Source organism: Aulonocara stuartgranti (genome assembly GCF_965226115.1).
Source record: "Aulonocara stuartgranti genome assembly, chromosome: 14".
Lineage (NCBI taxonomy): Eukaryota > Metazoa > Chordata > Actinopteri > Cichliformes > Cichlidae > Aulonocara > Aulonocara stuartgranti.
Window position 1 is genome coordinate 34,287,640 of NC_138950.1, and position 26,508 is coordinate 34,314,147.

Genomic DNA, 26,508 nt, shown 5'->3' on the forward strand with positions numbered 1-26,508 from the left:
GTCTGCAAATAGGGTGGAAAAACTAAAATGAGCCACCAAGTTGGTCATATATCCAGTAAGAAGCCTTTGTCCAATCAGATGTCTAGAAATGCTGATCAAGTGTCCAAATATGCTCCTATCAAGACAACACACTTCTTTAGGGATTTGCTAGAGATATGAAACCTCAGTGAAATTTTAATAACCAGATTATGTGTTCAATTTCAGTCCCTGTCAACAGTTTTCAGACATATCTGAAAATTATGGTGTATGAGGTCAAATGCTGGTTTCTTTATTTGTTCTTGCTGTTGTTGCAGTAATACAAGTGGTCACTGAAAGAAGCTAGGACGAGTAGGAGATAAAAACTGGTAAAATCAAGAAAGAAATACAATAAAAATGCTTCAAAAGTGTGCAAACGTCTTGATGAATGCTCAATCATCCAGGTAAGTAAATCTCCAAAAGTTGATTCTGTTCCAGATGAACAGAATCAACGTTTGGAAAAGTGTGCAAAGTTTCCTCAAAATAAGGTTTAAACAGTGTTTGTCCCATGCCTTACAGTAAAACAATTGTGAATCTTGATGGCATTACCTTGGGACCCAATCACGCTATGAGGAATCTTGGAGTCATTTTTGACCAGCATACGTACTTCAATGCTCATATTAAACAAATCTGTAGGACTGTTTTCTGCCATTTGCACAATATCTCTAAAATTAAACATATCCTGTCTCAGAATTATGCCAAAAAAAACTAGCCCATGCATTTATTGCTTCTAAGCTGTATTCTTATAATTCCTTATCCCCAGGATGTACTAAAAAATCCTTGACTGCTGATGTTTTCTCTGTATTATTGTGGGATCTTTACCTTACAATATGAAGCGCCTTGAGGTGACAGCTGTTGTGATTTGGCGCTGTGTAAATCAAACTAAACTGAATTGAATCTTTACTGTGCACATGTATCAGCGGAGAGGCGAGACAGATGCCATCTGTGCCATTTCTTCAATAGATTTGTCTTCCAAATTTATGTGTGTGCCACATCTGTCTTATAATATCTCAGACAGCTTAACATGCACATCCAGATATTTGCAAACAAAATAACTTTGATTTCAGTGAGTGCACAACACAAATATAAACCACTTTATTGTGAATGCTGAGCCGGCACAGCACATAAAGTAGTCATTAGACCTGTGACTGCAGTAATTGTGTAATTAATATAAAGTATTTTATAGCTAGGCTTTTAGTTCAAAAGACATTCCAGTAAAGTTTGGTTTTCATTTAAAAAACAACAACGCAGTAAACATTCCTCAGTGTGTGCTCTGTGTGAGAAGACTTTATGCATTTGTCTTAAAGTCTTGTCGGGTTTTAATGAAGATTTGACACTGTAATTAAATAGTGTTGAATAAAGATTGTTTCAATTTAATTGATTTCCCTGTTTGATTCTTCTTAAAGTTCAATGAGCAAATTGGCAATGTAAAAAAGTATGCCATTCTATTAATATACTGTATGCTGCCTTAAAAATATGGTCTGAGCCATTTGATCCATTAGGATGTCTTGGAAGTGAAAGCAGATGGGAATCACTCTCTGAGCTCATTCCTTTTTGTCCAGTCCATCACCTGTTGTCTTTAATTTATGCATGCTGTTTTGTCTTTTCCCTCTCTGCTCTTTTAAAGTCTTTAGAGGCCCTATGGGTTTCAAAGGGTCAGAAAGGGGCAGGCTTACTGTCCTATCAAAGACAGGCTGCAGGATAAGCGTAGTATACCACCTGTCCTTGGTGCTCTGTGTCAACACTGCTGGTGTCGCTGTACTCATGTATCATCATCTCCACCCCCGGCTACTTGTACAGTGGTTCTTCCTATGCACGCAAACACACACACAAACACACCTTGAAATCCAAGACTAACTGAGCAAATGCTCAGAGTTAGTGCTTCTGCTCTCTCACACACACAAACAAATGTGCGCACTATGAGCACAGGACCCCTACTGTCTGACAACCATCACACAGAGACAAATCAAGGAGTCCTGCTGCTAAAAACCCACCCTTTCCTCACACTTCACATCACAGAGGACTCTTTCTGGCCCAAGCCAAATCTGTGGGGGTTGTTTAGCTGAGAAAAAGGTTGTCTCCTGGTGAGAAAGTCAATTGTAGGTCCGGGGGTCACGCAGGGAGTGGAGAGACACTTCCAAAAGTCTGTGAAGATTAAAAATTAGCCTTTCAAATGACAGCTAAAGTTAAAACTACACAGGTCATCTGTGGGAGTTTTTGTTTATCCTTTCATTGAAGAGAAGGTTTCACAAGCTCTTCTTATTAGGGTTCAGTTTCCTGTCCTGCTTTCCCTGACTGAAAGGTCCCAGGAACCCCCACATCTGGAAAGGAAGCCAAGGTGGAGCATGATGATCCAAAACTGGACACCAGACCTGAGTCTGAGTCAGAAAGTGCCAGCTTCTCAAACTTCTGGATCACTTTCCTAACCGACTGAAAGGGAACCTCTTGGCGCCACTCACTTCTGCTGTTTCCATGAGGCTCCCTGTAGGTTGAGCTCTTACTAAGAAATACGTAAACAGGTGGGGGTAGGCCACAGCGCAGTCTCAGTCTGCCCTGGCCCAGGCCCAGGGCTGGGACCACTCCAGCATTGCTGAAACGTGTTGGCAGTGTGGCGAGATGCTCCTGGGTTAGAGGGTTGTGGAAGCTTAGGGTCCCTCCTCCAATGTTTAGGAAGACCCCAATGGTTTTGATCTGAGGTGGGATGGTACAAAGTTGTTCACAGTTCCCATCATACACTGCCCAAAAAGTCAAACTGTGCCTCTCAAGCCACCAGCCATTAGAACCATCCACTGAGATCACACCTGAGGGAGACAGAAAAGTTTCAGTTTTCTCTGCACTTTTATGGATTTGGTTATGCATTAAAATAGTCTTTAACAATTCCTGGCTCTGGGGATAACACTTTGGCCAACGCTCAAATATCCCAATAGCCATTCAATTGATTTTTACAATATTTTATTTATTTATTCTCCTAAGACGATGCATCTGTTTGACTTTGGTGGCTTTCTTACTTTTCCTCTTGCACCACCATGAGGTTGACATTTGTAGTGTTTATAGACACTATCAGATCATTAGTTCACATTGCTCAATACTTTTATAACGAGTCAGCTTAATTAATGTTATTCCCATCTGTGTGGCTAAGTTAATATAATGTAACTAAAATAAGCTGACAACTGTACAATAATTTAGGGTTGAAGTAAATAGCTTAAGGAATAAATCAAATGCTACTATAAACTGTAGGCATTTCATTGTGTGTTTGTTATTTTTGCTTAGTGGAAATTGTTGCTCTTATTTGTCTGTGATGTAGTCTGGATGCTGAGGAGGTGAGCCACCAACTTGGTGGTATCATGGATAAACAAGGAGAAGACAAAAGACATCTTTCCTTGAAACACCACAGATATACCCCTCCTGCATAAACGATACCCTCCGGGACCATCACCGCAGCCTGGACAGGAACAAGAAATGCTGTGATTCATAGTTATGAGTTACAACACACTCAACGATATTGCTCAAAAGAGTGGGAATAACTAAAAAGAATATTTAAATCCAAAAGAAGTGTTGAGTTTTTGTTTAATGTTGTGGTCTGCAATGGTGTTCTGAATAAAATAAGTAAGAAACCAAGTTTCTTTTTATGTTAAATCTTTGTTTTGTTTTAATTTGACTGATTTCATTTCATTTCATTTTTGTGTTGTATTGGCAAACAGAGTGAATAAATGTCTTTACTGAGTGTCATCTACAGCTGGGTACTGTTCTGATACTGTGAAGTATAAAGTTGGGCGACTATGAAAAACAACATTTTAACTTTGTTACATGCATGTCCTCTACGAGTTTATATCTTAAGTGGAAAACTTTAATTTTTTGTGTGTTTTTTTTGTTGGGCAACATGGTGGTGTGGTGGTTACCACCATTGTGTCACAGCAAGAAGGTCCTGGTTGAAATCCGCTGGCCACCTGGGACCTCCCAGTGTGGAACTTGTATATCCTCACTGTGCCTGGATAGGTTATTTCTGGATACTCGAGCTTCCTCCAACAGTCCAAAGATGTGCATGTTAGACTAACTGGTGATTCTAAATGAGCTGGAGGTGTGAATGGTTGTCTGTCTCTCTGTGTTAGCCCTGTGACAGATTGAGAGCATGTCCAGTGTGTACCCTGCCTCTTGCCCTATAATAGCAGGGATAAGCTCCAGCCCTGCCTTAATCTTGGATCGGTTGAATATAAAAAGATCCAATGATGTTTATTCAGAAAAACACCAACAAGGAAACCTCAGTTACTCACATCACTGCCGTTGAATGTGATTTTAACCACTAGAAAGCATCTGATCTGTCACACACACATATATCCACAAACACAAATCCAAATGTCTTGATGCATGCTCAATCATCCAGGTAAGTAAGTCCCAAAAGGTTGATTCTGTTCATCTGGACGTAGCGTTTTCAGTGAGAGAAATGTTTCATCACTCATCCAGGTGACTTCTTCTGCCTCAGCTGACTGCAGGTTTCCCCAACCTTATAAAGAGTATATTGCACAATGACTGAAACTAGCACCACTGAATGAACAATAGGCTGTGAAGTCAGTTCCTTGATCATTAATATGTACATTCTCATGACCATTTATTAACAACTACTGATCAAAGACCATTGATCATTGATCAAAGACCACTGATGGCTGCAATCACAGCATTTTAAGATGGCGAAAGATGTACCCTTAGGCTCCCTCCTCAATTCAGACATGGTCTTTCCCTTTTCATCTGACCGAAGAATGATGGACACCATACATTCTTGCCAGTCATACAGTAAAACATATCCTGTTTTCTTGCCCCTTTTTAACTGGGGAGACCATTATTGACCAAATAAGCTTCATGTTGTATTGTATAAGATTTGAATTTAGTGACTGACAAATAAACTCATTACACTAGAGTTTACTGAGGTCAAAGTGAAAAGACAATAAGGGCTGTTTTAATATAAACTTGTGTCTAAAGACACTTCTTGTTCTAAATGGAAGACTTGTCCTCTGTTGGCCATTTAAAATAATGCAGATTTAACGTTTGGCTGTCTTCTCAGTTCTCCATTGTTATCAACCTGCTTGTACAGCACAGAAGAAAAGAGGAGGGAAGCTGTAATGCTACTGATTTAGACACTGTGTGTGTCTTCCTATGTGTGCCATGAATAATTAAGTTGTTGTTTTTACCAATCTTGTAGATGGAGCTATTACACACTTCCACCTCCCAGTAGTACTGCCCCCGTGCAATTACTACATCAGCACGAATATGATGGAGAGTCCCTGGGTCTGAGGTCATCACAGGTCTTCCAATTTTGCCTTCTGGAGCTGGTACAGGGGGATTCTCTTCGTGGTAGGTGACAGTTAAAGAGGAGTCAGAAAGACGGAGAGATGGTGGGGCAGTTGAAGCATCAAGATGATCCAGAGCAAAATGCAGTCCTAAATTAGGCCAGAGTAAAAATAGGACAGAGCAGATCAAGTACAGCATGTAAACACACACACACACTCTCTCTCTCTCTCATATATATATATATATATATATATATATATATATATATATATATATATATATATATACACACATATATATATATATATATATATATATATATACATACATATACATATATATATACATATATATATATATATATGATTACCTACCAAAGACAGAAGCCTCCATTTCCTCCTCCCGGAGATCTACAGCACCATCCACTGGTGTTATCGTGGAACTGGCAACACTGGAATCTGGGCCAAAAGAGGGAAATGTCTAGGTTACCTTATGAGAATCTTTTGGGTTGTTGCTTGAAAGTGAGGTTGCTATACTTACAGTATAAACTGGTCTGACCTGTTACTTTACTGCTGTCCTCCTAAATGTGGCGATGTGTGGTGAGAAATAATGAAATACAGAAGAAAAATGCCAGAGACATTAGTCATACCGCATAATAATCCATTTATTTATTTGCACAATCAAACTTTCCATGACTCTCTGACATCTCTCTTATTTAATCACAGTACCCATCTGAGATTCAGGATGAAGCATGTATTATTTATCAAATAAATATGCCAGAAAAACCAAACACATTTTATTTGCAGCAGAGGTTGTTGGATTGGATTGTTAAGTAATAACATAATGATCCTATTAATAATGACCATAATGACCCAAGTTTTTAAAAACCTCACAATGTTTTGTTAATGAAAAGGACGTCTTGGATAAAATTTCAATATGGACACTGGTCTTAGAATTAAAACCTTTTCATTACAAGAATTTTTGTACTTGTTATTAATCTCTGTCTCTCTTCCACAGCATGTCTTCTATCCTGTCTTCCTTCTCTCACCCCAACCGGTCGCAGCAGATGGCCGCCCCTCCCTGAGCCTGGTTCTGCCGGAGGTTTCTTCCTGTTAAAAGGGAGTTTTTCCTTCCCACTGTCACCAAAGTGCTTGCTCATAGGGGGTCATTTGATTGTTGCGTTTTTCTCTGTATGTATTATTGTAGGGTCTACCTTACAATATAAAGTGCCTTGAGGCAACTGTTGTTGTGATTTGGTGCTATATAAAATTGAATTGAACTGAATTGAAGAAATTCAAACTGAACAGCAACATATTATTGCTGAAACTTCCCCTTGTCTGAACATTTGTCCATTTTCATTGCCTTTTTAATCATAGTGCCTTAAAAAAACCCTATCTGCCCCCTTATTGATTTGGGCTTTTTTTTTGCATATATGTCACACTTGAATGTCTCAGATCATCAAAAAATATTGGACAAAGGTAACCTGAGTAAATATATAATATGATATATAATATATAAGCATTTTTCACTGATAAGTAAATACAAAATCATCATTTATAAACTGCATTTTATGTTTACTCTTGTACAGGAATGACACTGTAGGGGTATAAAATTTTCCTAAATCACAATTAAGTTAGTAATTGTGGCATTAAACCATTAAACCTCACCAGTTAAAACCTGACTGGTCTGTATTCAAAATATAGATCTGTTTATTGCTAGTACATATATATAAAATGTTGATGACTCCACCTTTTTTCAAAGATGTTGTCCCTCCTTCTCCAACCTCACCCATTCTGTGCATCTTAGGTGACAGATGACAGGTGGGTAGTCGCTTCTCCTGACTCTTGACTTCAAGCCATTGGTATTAAAGCTTTTTCACATGACTGTAGTAGTTCTAGTTCCCAGTCTGTTGATCCATCTCATTCATCTTTTTGGTTGTACCTGTTTGTTTTTGTTTTTACTCTACATCAGTCAGACACTTTAGTCTATAGTGCCAATCTTGTTGAATGAATGGATAAGGGGATTGAAAGGGGTTTTATAAAATCAGTCTTGCTGTTTTTATATTTGCCTTCATCAGAGGCACTAGTAGTTAAATTACATTTCAAAAAGGTTACCAAAGGGGATTTATTTGACTGTACAAAATTAACCCATAAGAACCCACGGTGACACCTTTACACATTGAGGAAAGTTCCTGTTACATTTTCAACGTTGACTTGCTCGTAGTTTTCCTGACACTGGACCTTTTATGGGACATTGAGTATTTTATTTGGGGTAGTGTATATTGTCTATGAAACAAAATATCCAATGCCCCATAAAAGGTCCAGTGTAATGTAACAAAGCAATAAACAAAACAACAAAATACAAAAAAAGATTTAAAAATGTGCTTATCACTTCCCACAAATATGATACACAAAAAGGGTTGAAACAGCAGGCGGCACTTAGAATTGGAGATTATGTATCGGAATTTCAGGAGCAGGACCACGCCTCCAAACATGCTCCTTCCGGCTGTCATCTGGGTTCCCCCAGTTCTGCAAGCTGATCATTCTTGTTTACGTGCCCCACCCTCCCTCCCTCCCTCCTTCTTCTCCATTCTTCAACTTCTTCAATTCTATTTAGTACACGGGGATCTGCCAGGCCCGGGAGCCATTGGCAGTCCCCTTCGAGGCCTTCCCCAAACCGCAGCTCAATTCATGTCAAAGCATTGACTTTTACCTAGTAAAACACTGTCAAAGTTAAAATGAGGACATGGGCCCAGCTAGTGAAATAATAGATTTGAAGAAGTGTGCATGAAGAGAGAACATGGAACAGCTTTATCAAGTAATAGGCTACAGCTCTGTTAAAGACACTAACTAAATAATAAATAAATACATAAATTCTACTGTAAAAACATTTATTTAAAAGAAAAAACCCTGTAATTTTAGTAGGCCAAATCTGATCTACACAACTGGCGTCTGATCTTGTCATAGCTATGTAAAGCTTGCAATATGTCACAAATACAACGGCAACTAATAACAGTGACGTGAGCAAAGTTACCAAATCTTAGGTCCAGAAAAGCTTTTGCCGTTTGTATTTGTTAATTTATTTGTTAATTTATGTCAACAGATATTTTTTTTTATAACTAGAGCCTGAGTAACATTAGCTTGAATACTTTAAACAGAATATGTTTTGACAGTAGTGCCAGTGTGACACTCAGCACTGCATGCTAACACATGCACTTGCTGTTGTGCTTATGGGAGCCTGGCTAGGCTCACAGTTTTCACATAAAGCCCATCCCTGAATGGGTAATTATCTCAACAGGAAAAAAAGCTACAAGGTATCTTTTGATTTTGAAAACTAAAGCAGTGATATGTAGAGATGGACCGATCCGATATTACGTATCGGTATCGGTCCGATACTGACCTAAATTACTGGATCGGATATCGGAGAAAAATAAAAAATGTAATCCGATCCATTAAATATCACGAAAGCACCTCACAAAACTTGCAACACGCCGTAACTCACCTCAGAACGTTAGCACGTCGGAGCAGTATGCATCACGTGATAGAGCGGCTGTGGCATGCGGGACCTGTGGTGGTCTGGATAGCATTTGGAGCTTCGCTAGCAACCCGGCATTTCATCTCCGACAAAGTTATCCCCGAGAGAAGTAAAGCAAGTGTGTAAGTCCATCTCTGAATGTAAAGCATTCCTGCATTAAGCTTAACAAGCGACTGCCTCTTCTTGCTGCTACTTCAATCATGAAACTGCTTAACGATCAGCTGATCGGCTTTTCTGTGCGAGTCTGTGTCTCTAGTTTGCTTTTGGCCCACTTTGCACCAGAAAGAGGAAACCAGCGGCTGAACAACAGCAGCACGTTTAAGCTTGATCAGCTGTTGTTAGAATTTATTTATTATTACTTTCTACACCAGGATCTTTTTCTACGTAGCTGACGGCTGGTAACTGTGCAGGGGCGGATCTAGCAAAGTTTAGCCAGGGGGGCCGATAGGGCATTAACAGGGAAAAGGGGGCACAAAGACATACTTTTCTTTCTTATTCTCATTTAAAATGTCTAGCTTTTAATAAATAATTATCTGACAGCCAAAGTTTTAATTTGATGCAAAATGAATAGAAGTCCATTACTGTATATAGTAACTATTAAGTCTAATATATATACCCTAGTAAGCTATAGTACTTTTTCCTTTGTGAAGGTACCATCTGTGCAGTCTGCAATTTTGTTGAAGAAAGATGTTGAATCTATTTAATATTTCTTGAAAAATAATTGATTTCTGTGCATTTTTTTTTCCACACTGCATCAAATTAAGGTTGATTACGTCGATTAAGCATCATGAGGTGGAGCGTGAGGGGTGGTTCCCTATTTTTTATTTATTTATTTTTGTTGTTGCTGGGAGTTGGAACCCTATTAGTTAGGTTGCTTAATATATATGCTAAGTACTCTTTAAAATACCAGAATAGGGAGGATGGTGTAGGTTTAAGTTTATTAGATTGATCAGTATTGCTGAACTATGAAATATTTTTTTTGGATACAGGTATAACAGAATAGCTTTAGTGTAGTTGTTGTTTTAAACTTGAGTATGAACTTATACAAAATGCAGCAAGATATTTAAAAAACAGTTTTGTTGATTAAAAAACACTATATCGGATTCATATCGGTATCGGCAGATATCCAAATTTATGATATCGGTATCGGACATAAAAAAGTGGTATCGTGCCATCTCTAGTGATATGTGGAGTAGCCAGACTAAGCTAGCTTAGTTACCAAAAAAAGTACATACAATAGTAAAGTACCTAACTCAAAACTCGTCATACAGTTAACTTTATTCCTGTAGATGTTTATTGATATTCATTACTTACTTGCTGGCCTTGATGTGCCATAAGAAGGCAAACAGTATAGATGTTAACTTTAGGTACACATTAAATAAGCGGTAACCTGAATTCTAGGCATGCTGGCAAGTGTATTTTGTTTTCTCTTGAAACACTCAGACTTGTTTCCATAGGTTTCAAGTGTTTCTGTGCTGAGCCAAGCAATGCTGTTTTGGCTTTTAGTGTACCTTGGAAGTATTAATAATCTTTTAATTTAATTAATCTAAATCTATCTATCAAGAGACACTTGTTCGATTACGGGTTTTTGGCTACTAGTGTTGTGCAGGTTTTGGTATCGATCCAGTGCCAAGTAAATACAAATTCAGTATTGGTGATACTGATAATTTAAACTTATGTAAGGACTTATGTAAGGAAGAGTAGTGTGTCAAGATTTATGAATGACAGGGTAGGGACAGGCTTAGGGCGTCGGGGGGTTCCCCGGAGGCATCTTCCTTGGGGGGCTCAACCTGGGGTAGCGGTCACGTCCGGTTGGGGGCTCTGTTGGCTCTCAGGTGACTGTTTCCTCGCGGCTGCGTGCAGCGGGGCTAGGGGAGGGTCTGTGCTGACGGACGTGGGTTACTGACCTGGCAACCTGGCTGCCCCTGGGTGGGTCCGGGATGGGCGTGAGGTTCTGGGGGCGCTCCGTCTCTGGGCTGGGGCCCGGGCCGGGCCTCGGGGGCTTGGGTCCTGGTTGGTGTGTTGCCGGGGTTGTGGGCGGGTGGGTGCATGGGGGCCCGGCCCTGGAGCAGGGTGCCGCCGGTGCGTCGAGCCGCCTGGGGGGCTCTTCAACTGGTGGGGGGGATGGTCACATCTTGCAGGAGCTTTCTTCTCTTCAGGAACTCTCTGCAGGAGGGGGAGATACAGGAGAGGTGGAGGAAGATCTCAGCCTGGGCGTTTACCGTCTTATGTAGTCTGGAAGATGTATGGATGGTGGGGTGGGTGCAGTTTTCTCTGTGGTGGGGTTGGGTGGACTGTCCAGGGCTCTGTGGAGCCGGAGGGCGCTACTGCACTGGGCCCCGGTCTGATGGGCCTGGGCCCCCCTTCCCTGGCGGGTCGCGAAGGGTGGGAGTGCCTACTGGGGTCAGCGGGGGAGCTGGCCCCAGGGAGGGGTTACCTGCCCCTCCCTTCCTTCCCTCCCCATCTCCAGCTGCCTCCCTCTTCCTGCTCCTCCACAACCACCCACACATGCAGGGCCTTGGAGTGGGGGTATGTCACCAGGGTGCAGAGGAGGCTACCCCCCCCCCCCCCCCCCCCCCGTCCCCTTCTGGCTGCCTCTGCCTCAATTTTATCCCACAACTTAGACATTCACATTATTCACACTCTCATTACACATACATATAGGATCTTGGGGGTGGGCACAATCACGGAGTCCAAATTACCATCAGGGTGTATACCTCACCCCTGACGTCGTTGCCCACCTCTCAATTTTAAATACACTTAGTCATTGAGGGCTAGCAGGAGGGACTATGCGCTTACCTGCTGCTCCTTGGCAGGTAGCTCCATGCCCTCCTGGGTTTTAATTGCACCTTAGAACACATATGCATCAACACTACAATGAGCGGGTGGAGGGAGGTTTGGAGTCTTCTCCCACCCCCATTCTCTGCGGCCTGCTGGAGCGGGAGGGCTAGTAGGAGGAGTTGGCCGTCCGACTGCGGTCTGGGGTGTGGGGCCTCCCTGCTGCTGCGGAGTCGGGGTGGTCTGCCTCTCCCCACCGCAGGGAAAAGGGTAACACCACCTGGGTCTGGGTGCAATTCCCCCCTCCAGGGGCAAGGGCACCTAGACCCGGTTTGTAGAGTACGCTTGGGGAGTGAGATCGTGTGTACAGCGTCTCTTTATGTCTGTCTCCACGTTGGTTGAGTGTGGAGTAAGTGCATATGAGAGCATGAGGGTGGGAATGGATGTTTGTGTCTGTGTGTGCCTGTATGTCTGTGTCTATATGTCAGGTTGGGTATCAGACGCCACCTCTCTGGGGACACCTCAGGCCCTCCAAGGTTTGGAGGCCTATCTCCACCCACCACCACTTCCCCTGCCGGTGGCGGACTCCCTCAGGTGTCGGTGTGTTGGTGGTTCTTTGTGTCTGGGGGTGGGCGTCCGGGTACACACCGGCTCACTCCTTGGCGGCCGCTTGTCGGGGCCTGGGGCTCGCTCGGGCCCCTTTGGAGGTGGGGTGCCCCCGGCCTCTCGGCCTGGGGCTCGGTCACTCAGGCACAGCTGGGGGCCGGCGGAGCTCACGGGCGCGTCACTGCAACTCCCCCTGACTTCTGCTCCGCGGCTGCTGGGCGAGCCCTCATCTGGGACTCTCCTCAGCTCTTACTGGAACAGTGGCGCGGCTGCCCCTCTGTTGGTCTTCCTTGGTCTCTTGTGTTCTGGGGGCCTCTGGATGTCTGGAGTTTTGATCTCCTCCATACCCGCTTCACACCCTGGAGGACGGGGCTGTGGCCCCCCCACACTCCCTAGCAGATCATTACATGGAGAAACCTTTGGAATGCAAGCATGCTGATCCACACAGGTATGCACACATGGGTATTCACAGACGCGGACTAAAGCTTTCTTGGCTTTAAGACATGCATGCGCTCAAAGCACACTGTGCGCTGTCTATCTTGCGTGCTGCACAATATCGTTTATTATTTAGTAAATATTGATATCTATGACTAGCTAGTTTATTGTGATGGTGCTTTGTTTTCTCTATTATTATGTTGCTCTTTGTTGTTTGCTGTCTCCTCTGTTTGTTTTTTTTGTTTGTTTGTTTTTTTTTCTCCATACAGGTGACCCAGGAGTTCTTTTTTTTTTTTTTCTCTCTCTTCCCCCCCCTTCTCACCGTCTCTTCTCCCCTTTGGTTTTCTTTCTTTCTCTCCCCCTCTTTCTCTCATTCATTCCCCCTGTCCTATTTATTAAAAAAAAAAAAAAAATGACAAAGGATGAACTGAAGCTCTGCCATCACGTAATGTCGCATACTGCTGTTTCTGATGTCATTTAAAAAAAAAAAAAAAAAAAAAAAAGATTTATGAATGACTGATGAATCATCATTAGTTTGCCAATTATAAACACACTCTAGGGACCATTAAATACCGGTGAATGTACTTTGTACCATACTTTGTTAATGCAACAAATTCCAACTTTCAGCTTTTTATCAGTTTTTTGAAGACCTGAAATGTAAATTTGTCTGTCTTTGAAACACTTCAAATACATAATGATAAAATAGAAATAAATAAATAGGACAGAATATGTTTCTGTTCTAATACAATAATTAATTCATTATTATATGTATTTATTAATTTAATCTACAAATGATACAATATAAAGGTAATCAGTCTGTTAAAATAACAACTATGATGACCAATAATACGTGAGTACAGAGTCAGTCTCTGTGCTGGGGTTCTAGAGCTGCCTGAGGGATATCTTTCCTCCTGTTCGTTTCTTTTTTGTGTGCTCCTTCATATCTTTATATAAGTTAATAATGGTTGAGGGACCAGGAGAAAATTTCCTTCCATCTGCTGCGCTTTCTTACTGCAGCCTACATGTTGCTACTCAGAGCCGCTGAGTCACATGACCGCAGGACAAATAAACACACCAGAACAGGAAAGAGGGTGACAAAACAAAATGTGCAAGCATCGGTCCTCTCGTGCAGAGAACTGGTGATTGCACAGACATCTAGTGCTGTGTGATACTGCAGATTTTGGTACTGATCTGATACCAAGTAAATTCAGGGCCAGTGGTGCTGATACCAATACTGATACAGATACTGATACATTTAACCTATAAAGGCAGCATGTCATAAATCATGAGATAACTCTTAGTCAATTTGCAAATTCTGAACACATTTTATTTAACACTGCAAAATTATGAGTTTTACTTTCCACAATAATGACACCTTGCAGCTTTTCATGTATTTTTAAACTGGGTTTTCTAGAGACCTGAAATGTAAATATGTCTGTCTCTAAAGCACTTAGGGTCAGCTTGCTGTTTAAATGCTCTATATGGTATAAATAAAATAGTCGTGACAGGTAACACAAAAAAAGATCAGACATTTTTGATAGGGCATGTTTGAGGTGTATTTTTTCATAAAAAAAAAAAATAAAGAAAGAACTTTGAAAATCAAAACAAAGTATTGATCCTATCCCTCTAGTATGAATCTTATACCAATTCAGCATTGCTATCAATACAGTTGGATAGATTTGAATTGGATAATTGGTTTTGCTTGACTGGTGATTCAAAAGCAGTGATGCTGTGAGACTGGTCATTGTGTGTTTCGGGGGTTAAGGGAGTCTCAGCACCAACTGACAGACTCTTCTGGCTTTATCTGTTTGTTTTTTATTAGCGCTGTCACATTACAATTCATAATAATGGTGGTCAACAAAATCCCAACAATATTATTGCAATACATGTGTGAAATGTGGAAAGGTATAATAGCTAATAAGTTTTAAAGATATTAGGTATGATCTGTAAGTATAACTGCACAAAAGCTTACAAAAACAACAGTGATATAATCAAGTCATGATCTGGGTTATAAATGGTTATTGTCAGTGTAGTATTATCTTACCAACAGTAATAACTCCCTCTTGTGAATGTAGCATTGGAGAGTTAGGATTCGGAAGTGGGTTAGACAATCTATTTTTTTTTTAAATGTGCTATCAGGTTTATGGCTACTATCCCAGACCCCAAAAGGCAGAGTACCTACCTAGCCTACCTAGACCACATTGTGTTTAAGTGGAAATGCCAGAATTTCCCTAAAGGACATCTGACCTGCACATGTGGCGGGTGATCCTCAGGTGAGGCCTCTCTGTTGACATGATTAGATCTCATGCTGGGATGTTTTGGGAGGCAAGATATGGCAGATGACCAGGTCAAGCACGGCAGCTCCACAGGATGCCGACAACAGGGGCACCGCACAGAGCACATGGGTTGACGGCGTAGCCTCGCTCCCTCTCCAGCTGCTACACACTGACCACACATGGTGTGAGAGCATGGCAGGATCAGAGTGATGTCATAGTCTTGTTTACAAGCTGGACAGTGGGGGAACTGCTGCAAACAATCTGTGTCTTTGCCCTCATCCTCTCCCCTTCTGCATCTTCCCACAGTCAACTCCTTGCTCGTTATTTCAGAAGAACCGTGTTTCATTGCTATTTAGGTGTTCTGTCTAAATGCAATGTCATTGTAGATACACTACATCAATTTTTTGTTTGAGATACACAGCTGTCTGACTGCATGTACACAGCCATGGTCTTCACAAGGCATCAGTCAGTAGAAGCAGCATTCGAAATCCGTTCTTCCAAACAAAAGGGACCACGCGTGCAACGTCTGTTTATAAAGATGTCCTTTTAGCAAACCGCAGAGATGTTCGAATGGGAAGTGGTATCCTCCTGTGGCCTTTCACAAAGTGAAACTGCAGAATAGGAGGAGCCCAGCTGAATAGATGTATTCTTGTTGTGGTGTCCAGTATGCCTCCCAGCTGGTTATGAAGGGGTGAAACCGGTGGAATGACCAAGCAGATAAAATATGGAAAGAGAGAGACAGACAAAGAGAGAGAGAGGGAGTAGGAGAATATGATTAGTGGGGAGCAGGAGAGAGGAGGCCAGCCTTTTGAAAGGTACTTATTGCCTGGCGTTGCCATGGTTATGGCTCTTCCTGCAGAGACTCACAGCTGCAAGATAATGCACCACAAAAACCCACTTGTGCATGCAGGCACACACACACACACACACACACACACACACACACGTGCACAAAAGCTTGCAAAAACAACAGTGATATAATCAAGTCAGGATCTGGGATCTGGGTCGAATTTCCCAGAGGAACCCACCCGAGGGATTAATAAAGTTCTATCTTATCTTATTATTTTGCACTAAAAGATCAGTGTTTTGTACGTTAAAACAATAATTAACGATGACAATGTGTGTGATTAAAAACATCTTAGACAAGCATGAACAGACTTCTGTGATCAGTGTGATTATCTGTTTTGGCAAGGTCCCCGGTATTCCTCATGGGAATTCCTGTGAACCACGATCACATAGTTGCAGTATTGCTTAACATAATACCAGAGAAGTTTGTCAAAGCCTGTAATCTCAAAGGGCTCACACAAATGTATGAATTTGTTACTGTAGCATGGGAGAGTTAGGATTCAGAAGTGGGTTGGACTAAGCAAATTTTTTTCATATTCAGAGAAGGGTTTGGGGGGCTAGTGACATATGGGTATTTTCTGTCTTTGCGGAGCAGTCAAGATATACAGGAAGGTGGGGACAGAGAGAAGGGAAAGGGCCGTAGGTCAGACCCGATCCCAGGCTGTTACGCATCAGGCAAGTGGCACATGTTCCCTCGCTCACCCACTGAGGTAATTGGCGCTCAAGAGGAGTTATTCGATTGCTCCAGTGAGCCAAATTCATACATTTTGAAAATACTACACCATCTGTCCATGGTATCCCAGCTACCATGGGGTGAGAGGCAGGGTAGAGACAGACAACAGACAACCATTCACACTCACATTCACGCCTATGGGCAATTTAGAATTACCAGTTAACCTTACCCAACTAAGTGCATGTCTTTGGACTGTGTGAGGAAGCCAGAGTATCCAGAGAGAACCCACAGAAACCTGGGGAGAACATGCCAACTCCACACAGAAAGGCCCCAGCCAGGTGGTAGAATCCAACTCAGGACCTGCTGATACTAATATATTGCGAAATAGTACCGAAGTTCACGTGTAGACTTGTTGTTATCCCATAACACTTTCAGCTATTGTACTGATATTTCTTTCAACAAGCTCCACCTTCTTTCTTAATGACTCACTTTCTCAACTGCTATGTGAAACAGTGAGCCTGGAGTACCTGAAAAGAATGCTCCCAAAGTACAGGTAGCACACCTGAGGACCTGAAGGTTCAAACCAGATATTCCCTTTAAAAAGAACTGTCTAACAATGCCTCATGAAAATAGGGCACATCCATACAAAAACATTGACAAAATATTTAACTACATATATTTAGTTTATTTGAGAAAATACATTTATGATGAAAATATCTCTTGCTGTCTATTACACTCTACATGTGTGACTGCAGTGACAATTAAATGACCTGAGTAGTGTGCAAAAAATATTTTTGCATTTTGCTCACCATATAGAGATCACTCGGGAAAGGCGAGTAGTGAGTAGCTTCCACTGCTGAATTTTCTTGTCTGTGTTTCTGGTGTAATGGTTTACACAATCATTTAATAAACAAAAGATTCACAGCAGGAGACACAAATCCCTTTGGGGTTGTGTAAGGAAAGGCATATGGTGTAAAAAACAAATCAAAGATGGGGAGTGGAGTTTCTTGTTGTGGTGACCTCATGTGAATATGGGAGCTGCTGAAAGTAGCTTGCTGTATTTTCTGTCTCCTGTGCCACACCCTTGCAGGAAACATTCAAAGAATGCCACTTGAATGTAAAGTGCATTCATGGGGAAACCTCAGCTTGCTTGCTTTACCCATATAGCATGCATGTCTGTTCTGGAGAGGGTCTCCTCCAATGGTTTCATCACTTTTATTTTGGTATCTTTTCTTTCTATGATGGTGATCCAAAACAAACTGGATTCCTCTATGAGCAATGAACATGGCTTGACCATTACTGGATGTGCCAAAAGCAGCAGTTGAAACAATGTTGTTGTCACAAAAGCCTTCTCTAGCCTAGTGCCTTATGACCCAAAACAGAGCACTATAAGAGCGAAATTAACTACAGTATTTCATTATGAGTTCCATATGTCTGCATCATGGTGTCATAACTGGTTACTATAGTCTGGGTCTATGTGGTGCCTCTCTGGTCTTATTTGCACTGAACCAGAGTCAAATATTAACTTTGGGCTAAGTCAAATACACAGACTTCTTTCTCTAAAGGTCACAGCAAAGCCACGAGCCCCTCTCAATACACGCTTTATTGCGGTGAACAAGTGAAAGAGAAAATAGCTGAATGGAATCTTGATGCCAGTATTTCTGGGACTCTGCTGGAGCTTTGTAGACTGAAAAGAGACTATATGATTAATACGAAATGATTTCTGAACATATGCCCTAATTTTTATGGCAACAAAAAGAAGAAGAATGGAGGTTGAGGAACCATAGTTAAGGAAACCATGCGTCCAGGAGCGGGTTATGGCGCATAGCAGTAAGTATGCTGCTTGTACTCGCAGAGAAGAGGAGGAGATAAAACGACAGTGAGACTCATAGTTACTTAGAGTGGTGTATAAATGTGTTTTATATCAAACATGGTGTGGTAGTCTCGGCCCTGATTTTTTTTTAGGACTCCTGCTCTGATGTATTTCTCCAGAACCTGAGAATTTCATGCTTTTTCTTCGGAACAGTGATTCATGACATCATTGTGACTTATGTAATCAGCAAGAAAAATAGAAAGCTAAATGAAGATACTTAGTGCTTTCACACTTTTACTCACCCCATCCTAACTTTCACACCTAACATAAACATATGCGAGTAGAACACATGAATGGAAATGGGTGTAAGGCTTGTAAAGACGCGACGGTATTTGGCAGAATCAGACAGCGACGCATAAATGGGCGGGCTATGCTGCATGCTGCTTACTTCACTGAACTTTCCGCATCAATGTGGATAAAAGAGGGGAGGAGATATAATGAAACAAACACAGATAGGTTAAATTGTGTCTGCTGTTGCATGAATGAGGTAGATGGCTCGTCAGTCATCTCCGTTGTGTGCTCCTCCAGGACTTCTGCTGCTGCTGCTGCTGACAGGAATGATTTTTACCCACCGACCTGAAGTTCATGCAACATCACTGTCTTTGCAGTTCTGCAAAAAATGTGTTAGGGATGAACTGATGAATAGATTTAAAAAGCAGGTGAGGAAATGATTTCTGCATTTTATCAATCTACCAAAGTAACATTAAAACAATGTAAATGTGGGGATGCTGATAAGCAGTTTTTAAATGTACACATTTTAGGAGGCACAATTATAACATTTATTTATATATTTATTTTGAATTTTTATTGAAAGATCTTGACTCTTTTTGTTTAACAAAGTGAGTCATTTTCATGACTGCATGGATAATGTGCTGTTGTTGATGTACTCAGGTACTCAAGTGCAGCGTCTCAGAGAAGCTGCCCTCTTCAGTACGGCTATGTACCGCAATACGACCCGCAGAATGGAATAATAAAACTGTAAGTACAACCGAAGTATGTTTAGCAAAAACAGTTTGTCAACAAATATAAGAGTAGGCTACCAGACATCCTACTCTCAGTAAATGTATGCGTCAGTGGCCACTGACCAAGTCTCATTTTATTTTGTCTGCAAGTGTACAGTCTAACTTCAGTTATTTCTTACTTTTAAACTTTTTTTTCAGTTAGTTAACTGCAATAAGCTTCACCAAGAATACAGAAGACAATTAAACAAAGCAGCATTCTTGTCTTCTGTTCAAACAGCAATTTCTACTTTGTTAAAAAGTTCAGTAACAGCTTGTGTTTTTAAGGCTGTCTCAAGGGCTTAGAAGAGGTTTAGAAGAGATATAATGTAGTGGATCACAGTCAGTTGTGTCACATGCACAAAACTAGACAGAAAAAGTTCTGGCACATACTGCACAGACTTCCATGGAAGTAATATACTCCCACTACGTTGCACTCGCCAAAATCTGCTGCTATTCCGGTCTGACAGCATTGTCAGTGTTGTTACTGGTAACTATAATAGATTTTTACTGTATATACACTCTGCCCTGACTCTGCCCATAGATTTATAGATTATATATTTGAAAATCTGCAAAACAACGAGCAACGAAGTGACATGTTTAAGGACATCAAGCAGCAATTCTGTGAAGTGTGTATTTTAAGTTATAGTCTATCACTGGTAGGGATGGGTATTGATAAGATTTTCACGATTCCGATTCCATTTTCGATTCTGTTTAACGATTTGATTCTTTATCGATTCTCTTATTTTTTTTTTTAAAAGAACACTAAGGTTGATTAGCTTAGAACTTTGTTTTATATCTTCTCTTTGAACAAGATAGAAATTTAGGAGTAACATGGCCTTACAAACCCAACAGTGAGATCTTAAGAGATCCACAGCCTACAGCTCTTCAATGGGGTGTCACAGGGTCCTCAGGAAAATAAATTGTAAATGTAAAATAATAAAATAAATATTCTTCTGTAGCAATAATAAAGTATAACATAAATTATTCAGTAGCAATTACACAAGAATATCCAGTAATGTCCCTGCCTACAATTAAACACATTCACTTACTGAAAATCATCTGCTGTGGCAAATGGGTGCAAGCCTTTTACCACAAACTTAGTCACTGCTCGGTGACATTCGTCTATCCTGGCCTGAGACGCTGCCGGTAGACTGCAGTGAGAACTGCCAGCATCTGAGCCAGCCAGACTCTGTCTGTCTCTCTCATCATGGTCACCTAAACGCACAGTAATGGCAGGTTTTGTAATAAGGCAGATCGCGCTAACATAATATGCACTATTAGTTGATTATTTACCTGCCATATTAACGGGAGAGGACGTGCAAACGTTACCGCTGCTGCTGGGTTGAGATTCACGAGTCCGGAGCGGAATTAAAAAACACGACATTCATTTAAGGTTATCACGTGTTTTGTGAGCAAATGCTTTTGCATATTCGTAGTGTTTCCTCCCTTAAATGAAATATCTACTTTGCAAGTATTGCAAGTTGCCCTGTTGTCATCCGTATAATCAGTATAATCAAACTTTTGAGCATTTGAGCCGCCATGTTTCCTGCCAGGTAAATGACGCTCCGCAACGTGGTGACATCATTCGGGGCGACTGGAATCGATAAGGGAATCGTTTGCAAAAATGGCAAACAATTCCAAGGAATTGAAACAGTGGGAACCGGTTCTCAACAAGAATCGGTTTTCGATACCCATCCCTAATCACTGGTCCTGTGCTATCAGCGAATGGCATTGTGCATTGTAAGACTAGCAGTACTGTAGCCCAACTGCATCAATAGGTAGGCACCTGGGAGGCCCAGTCATGTCTCCTTGCATAAGCCCCTGCAAACACTGCTAACAATAAGAATCCGGACGTGCTGACAATTTGTTCTAAACACAAAACACACCTGATTGTTGGAATTAATATTAGGTCTGCAGATATATTACTAAATATCAAAAGTGATTAAAAGTAAAATGCTTTAATAAAAAATCATTGAAAAAGCCAACAACAAACATTTTAATCATTTCTTATCAAATGAGATTCACTGAACTGCGATAACTTCACATCAGCTGTAAGACTGACTAAAATGTGCAGTTCAAAACTCTCGAAAGAGAAACAAAGGCCATAACAGCTAAGATAAATCTGATAAAGACTTTGGAAGGAAAGAATTTAGCATGACCCCGCTCAGACTGCCTGCTGCTGTTCGCCTATGAGTAGGGCTGAACGATTATGGAAAATAATCTAATTGCGATTTTTTGCCCCAATATTGCGATTGCGATGCGATATGCGATTATTTTTTAAGGTCTTTGTCTTCTGTATTATTAAACAAAGACAAGCAATACATCATATAGTATGGCCAATACTATATTACATTAATTTTAAACTGTTCTTTCCTGGAAGACAGACCTCTGTTATGATGACATGAGGTGATGCATGAATTGATGACTGACATTTTTATTTAACTTCTTCAATCACAACAGTATATTTGAACATACACAATAGTTTATTTTTAGCTTACAAACATCTGAGCATAAAGTGCTGACAAGGAACCCTGGTGTAAACATTAAAATGAAAGTCAGTACAATGTGCAGATTGCAGAAATATACATAAACAAAATCAGTGGCTTTACCACACTCAGTTTTTCGACATCTGTGAACTACTAGACAGTCATTCAATTAAAAAATAATATTAAATAAATAAAACTAATAAATAAAAAATACACACATCTTACTGATCTCTGCAGTCAGTAACATTACACATAAAGTGCAAACATAATAGCAATTGTATAAACACACACACAAACACGCCTTTAAAATTTAAAGGCGTGAAATTGGACGGTCTAGTTCTGATCTGCGTCACCGCTGTCTCGGTGGAGTTTAATAAACTCGGCCGTCTGCTTCTTGCTATCTAAAATATAACCAGACACTGGTGTAAATTCTCGACTGTCTCATACTTCTGTTTAATAAGTTTTCTGTTTGACGTTTAGTCAGCTGTGTGAAAACCAAGGAGGAACCCACCCGGGGGATTAATAAAGTTTTATTTTATCTAATCTAATAACTTTAATCTCAGCCAAACCGATTTACTCACGAACAAACAAAACACTGAAAAAAGCCCAACAATAACATTTTTAGGTTGTCTAAGTGACTTATATATCACGTTTAACCCGAGCAGCGAAACTCCGCGGTGATCTGAAAATGATGTGCCGGGAGTTGTGCCGTTCTCGGCCGCATCAGTAACCCTCGAGCTCCCGGCTAGCTGTCGAGCTGGTGGGTAGCAGACGCCTCTGAAAACGTCGAAGCACTTTTGCAAATATGGGATATCTTGATAAACCGAGCAGATATTTGATGTTTACACAACTACTTTCTCGCCTGAAAATATGTTAAAAGTTTATTTTGTGACCCTGAAAGATTAGTATGAGTAATTTTAAAACTTAGTAGCGGCCGCCATTGCTGGAAACTGGAGTTTGTCTGGGCCGCGCTATGAATTCTGGGATATGGTAGTAATTTGGACAGCCTTCGGCGCGTTGCTGTGACGTAATCGGTCTACAAATGTGGCCTCAGGAGGATGCAGCCCATGAATTTGGACATGTCCAGAGTATAATCGCAGCCTTTGCGGTTAGAAAATTGCACTTGATCATGTCGCGATATTATCGCAAATGCGATATATCGTTCAGCCCTACCTATGAGTGAGAGGTATGGCATGGAAGAAGCATCTAAAAATAAACTTTGCATCATTCATGTTCATTTATTCATATCGTACATGGGGACATGATGATATGAATAATGAGTGAAATTCTACTGAACTTAATTCCTTTTCAAGTCCTGAATGAAATTCATCAGAAATGGACACAATCCAAAGTTCACATTGCCAACATTAAGATGCTGGCGTGCATGATGGTGCAGACAACTGTAGGCCTTTAGTAAACACATATTGCCCAATCTGAACTTCACTGTGGGAATGATAGGAAGTAATAACATGCATTAAGTGGACAGATAGACCTGAAAGAAGGTGGCACTGCAAATTTATAAGGCATGATATTTTTCCAGCATTACTGAAATGATTGTTTTAATGATTTTTTCTGTTTAATATTTTGATTTGTAAAACTGAGGCTGCAACATTACAACTCAGGCTTCAAACGATCTTTCAGTTTGCTGATTCCAGTATAAGTTTCACATACAAAGCTTTACTATTTTCCCCTAAAAACAGGTCATCTGGATGTTGATATGCTCTATTTGTATTGTTGAACATTAATGGGACCACGATACCGTCACGTATGTTGGGATTGTAACCGATAGCAAAGTTGTAATCGTTTTTGTGTTTGTGTTTGGTTTTTTTTCAAGCTCCAGGAGAAGCATGCTGACGTACTGGCATCCCTCCAAATGTTACACGACGGTTTAGAGCAGGCTAAAACAAATCAGAGCTGCTTGGTTGACCTGCGTGCTATTGTCCGCAATTATCTGATACTTGTCAAAAATAACCTTCAGGTAATGCATCATAACACTACTTTTCCTAAATGTTGTGCAAATTTTTAAGGCGATAAAAGTCAAATAAGGACCTGCACCTTCTTGAATCTATGCCACAAAGAATTAAGGCAGGGAGGAAAAGGGCGTCCAACCTGGTACTAGTAAGGAACAAATGAAGTGGCCAGTGAGTGTAGGCTGTGTATATAGTTTGTTACAAATACGGAGAATTCAAACTACTTGACAACATATACCCTTGGAAAAGACAGAGAAAAAACAGGAATATTTAGAGAATGAGTACAAAGGGGACACCATGTAAAAAAATACTTGACTTCATCTAATTAATTGAAGAAACTCACTTGTTTCATGTAACACCTGAGGTGCCCTTGGTGTTGCTTTTATGATTAATGAGACCCAATGAAACCATCTTTAATTTTTCAACATACTGCGTCTTATAGATGACACAAATTTTACATATAGATTTGGACACATGCATGCTATCAGCAGCCTTTATATAGAAATGTTTGTAGTTTTTCTGAAAAAAAAAAAGCCAATGAATGCTTAACTGAGTTCTTCTTACTTACAGAGTGGTCTGGTGACAGCGTCTCCTTCGGTAGTGCAGCACTGCTCAAATGAAACCACACTGAAAAAAGTGCTGGCTGGCTCCAAACAGCTACTCAAAGGAAAACTTGAGCTCTTTGCTAAGGAGTGTCCACAAGTTTCACTTAGTAAAAGGAAGGAATCTGATCCTGATCGAAGATGTGAATGAAGTACGCTGAGAGGACCCAGGAAGAAAAGACTGGGAGTTGGAACATTGTGACATTTGCATTGAATGGAAGGATGTTTAAAGGTAACAATCTGCGAGTGCTCTGAGTGCAAATGGAAGATGTAAACCTCATATGGAGGAAATGCTTCTGCAGAAAAGTTTCCAAAAGGCAACAAGAGCAGTTTTTAAAGACTCTAATTGTACAAGTGAAAGAGAAACCTACATCGGTGCATGGAGACAAGTGCTAGCATAAAGCCTAATAACATGCTCAACATCACCGTGATAACAAGCTGGAACTGACCAGGTATAATTTTTTATACACTGCTTTGCATTTGAAGAAGAACACACAGCTTACTAAGGCTGCCTTTAGTTCTGCAGATATTTAATCCTAAATCACAATAGTGGATAAATTGAAGTTTGGACCTCATGCTGGCATGAGAAAATGTTTAGGGATCACTGCAGTCAATATGCTCAGATCATCCAACTAAGTTGGGAAATGTGAGAGTGTACTCAAGTTTGGAGCCAAGCAACTGACACATCAACAGATTGCCACGCATGACTAATATTAAGACATTCCATTCACCTTGAATCACATGGATTTAAGTGAAGGAGCCGACAGTGACTGATAGTAGAGTTGATAGTGGTGGTGGCAGTGTGCTTTAGATCTAAAAGCCCACTGTTTGCCTTTACAAAGATATATTGCGCAACCAACTGTGCCAGGAAAATTCAAATTGGCTTTTAAGATGAGGAAATCTGACTAAAGTGCTATTTACTCTCCTGGCCCACAGATGAATCATGCAAGGGAATCTGTGTAATGACTAGCTACCTACAAATGAACAAAGTCTGTCTGTGTGCTCATACTTGTTATGGCAAAGTGCAACAGAAACTGTGACTGTAGCACCCTCTGTAGGTATGAGGTTGCATTAATCGTATTGTGTGTCAATATGCATCAGATATTGTTCATCACCGTCACCACCTGTGGATGGCTCCCAACTCTGTGTACTTGGCCTGGAGTGCAAGGAATTGATTAAGTTTATGAGAATTTTGTATTCTACAACAAAAGTGATCATAATGACTGCACTCATGTCTCATGTTAATAAATAACAGATGGATGTGTATGGATGCAGAGAGTATGTGGTATTCTGCCTTATTTCTATATATTCTGCACAAAATGTATGTATGTGTTTGCTTATTTAAAACATGTAAAAGTGCTGCTCAGTTTATATATATGTATACGCTAGCCAATTATTGCTGAATGATTGCAGTGCCCATCAAAGACTTTGCTAGAGACACTCTGTTTTTTGTTATTTATTTATTGTGGAGGACTTTGGACTGTCTGTGGCAGCAGTTGGACCACTCTGTATTATGTGGATCGCTTTAATTATTGATATTAAATGAACTTTTAAAACATAAAAAAGCTATAAAATGTAATAGCTTTTTAAAAAAAAATTATATTTTAAAATTACAGTGTAAAAATTTTGAAGGAGCATGACTGATCTGTGTTCATCAATGTTCAGTGTGCCTTCGGCAATTTCAAAAAATAATAAAGTATATAATAATAACAATAAGCCTGCATTTAGTATGTTTTCTGTCATAATTTCAAGTTTAGAATGGTAACTTTGCATTGTAACATTGTAAGACCTTGAAGGTATCCAGGTTCACAAGCGTAATAACTGGCTAACCTGATGCAGCAGGTGGCCGGAAAAATGGACTGCTGTGATTGGCCAACCCGGTCATATGACCAAAGGCAACAGGCAGGCACCAAGGGGCGCTGGAAAATCAGAAAATCAAGACGCTGCACTGATTGAAAACACAGGACAAAACCGGAAGTTGTGCACATTGCCTACAAAATAAAACATTTGTATAGTCGTCTGTGCTGGCATTAAAAAAAAATCATGTTGGTCTTCATATGACACGCACACATATGAAAACCACACGGTAGCTCTTCATACACCTGCCTGCCGTTTGCATCCGGGGTAGTT

At 40.6% G+C, this 26,508-nt stretch overlaps 2 protein-coding genes and 1 long non-coding RNA gene across 4 annotated transcripts; 2 read left to right on the plus strand and 1 right to left on the minus strand.

Moving 5' to 3' along the window:
* On the minus strand, positions 1-16,885 carry LOC309687357 (uncharacterized protein). Its single transcript, XM_082502268.1, has 6 exons — positions 16,676-16,885; positions 14,899-15,604; positions 5,857-5,878; positions 5,673-5,756; positions 5,199-5,447; positions 1-2,816 (listed from the first exon to the last, which is right to left on the minus strand). The coding sequence occupies exons 2-6, from the start codon at positions 15,271-15,273 to the stop codon at positions 2,278-2,280; spliced, it is 1,269 nt and encodes a 422-aa protein (XP_082358394.1). The 5' UTR covers positions 15,274-15,604; positions 16,676-16,885; the 3' UTR covers positions 1-2,277.
* On the plus strand, positions 8,660-26,008 carry LOC309687364 (uncharacterized protein). Of its 2 annotated transcripts, XR_014270721.1 has the most exons (5): positions 8,660-8,954; positions 18,848-18,978; positions 19,211-19,297; positions 23,641-23,784; positions 24,347-26,008. XR_014270721.1 is itself a non-coding variant. In XM_082502282.1 (4 exons), exons 1-4 carry the CDS (start codon positions 18,811-18,813, stop codon positions 24,527-24,529), a joined length of 582 nt encoding a protein of 193 aa, XP_082358408.1. In that variant the 5' UTR covers positions 18,547-18,810; the 3' UTR covers positions 24,530-26,008. The 2 variants fall into 2 exon arrangements, 1 of the variants encoding a protein (XP_082358408.1); XM_082502282.1 differs by lacking the exon at positions 8,660-8,954 and having other exon boundaries at positions 18,547-18,978.
* On the plus strand, positions 11,671-13,078 carry LOC309688520. Its single transcript, XR_014271104.1, has 2 exons — positions 11,671-12,664; positions 12,921-13,078. It is a non-coding gene; the product is annotated as an uncharacterized lncRNA (long non-coding RNA).
* Positions 26,009-26,508: the final 500 nt, after the last annotated feature.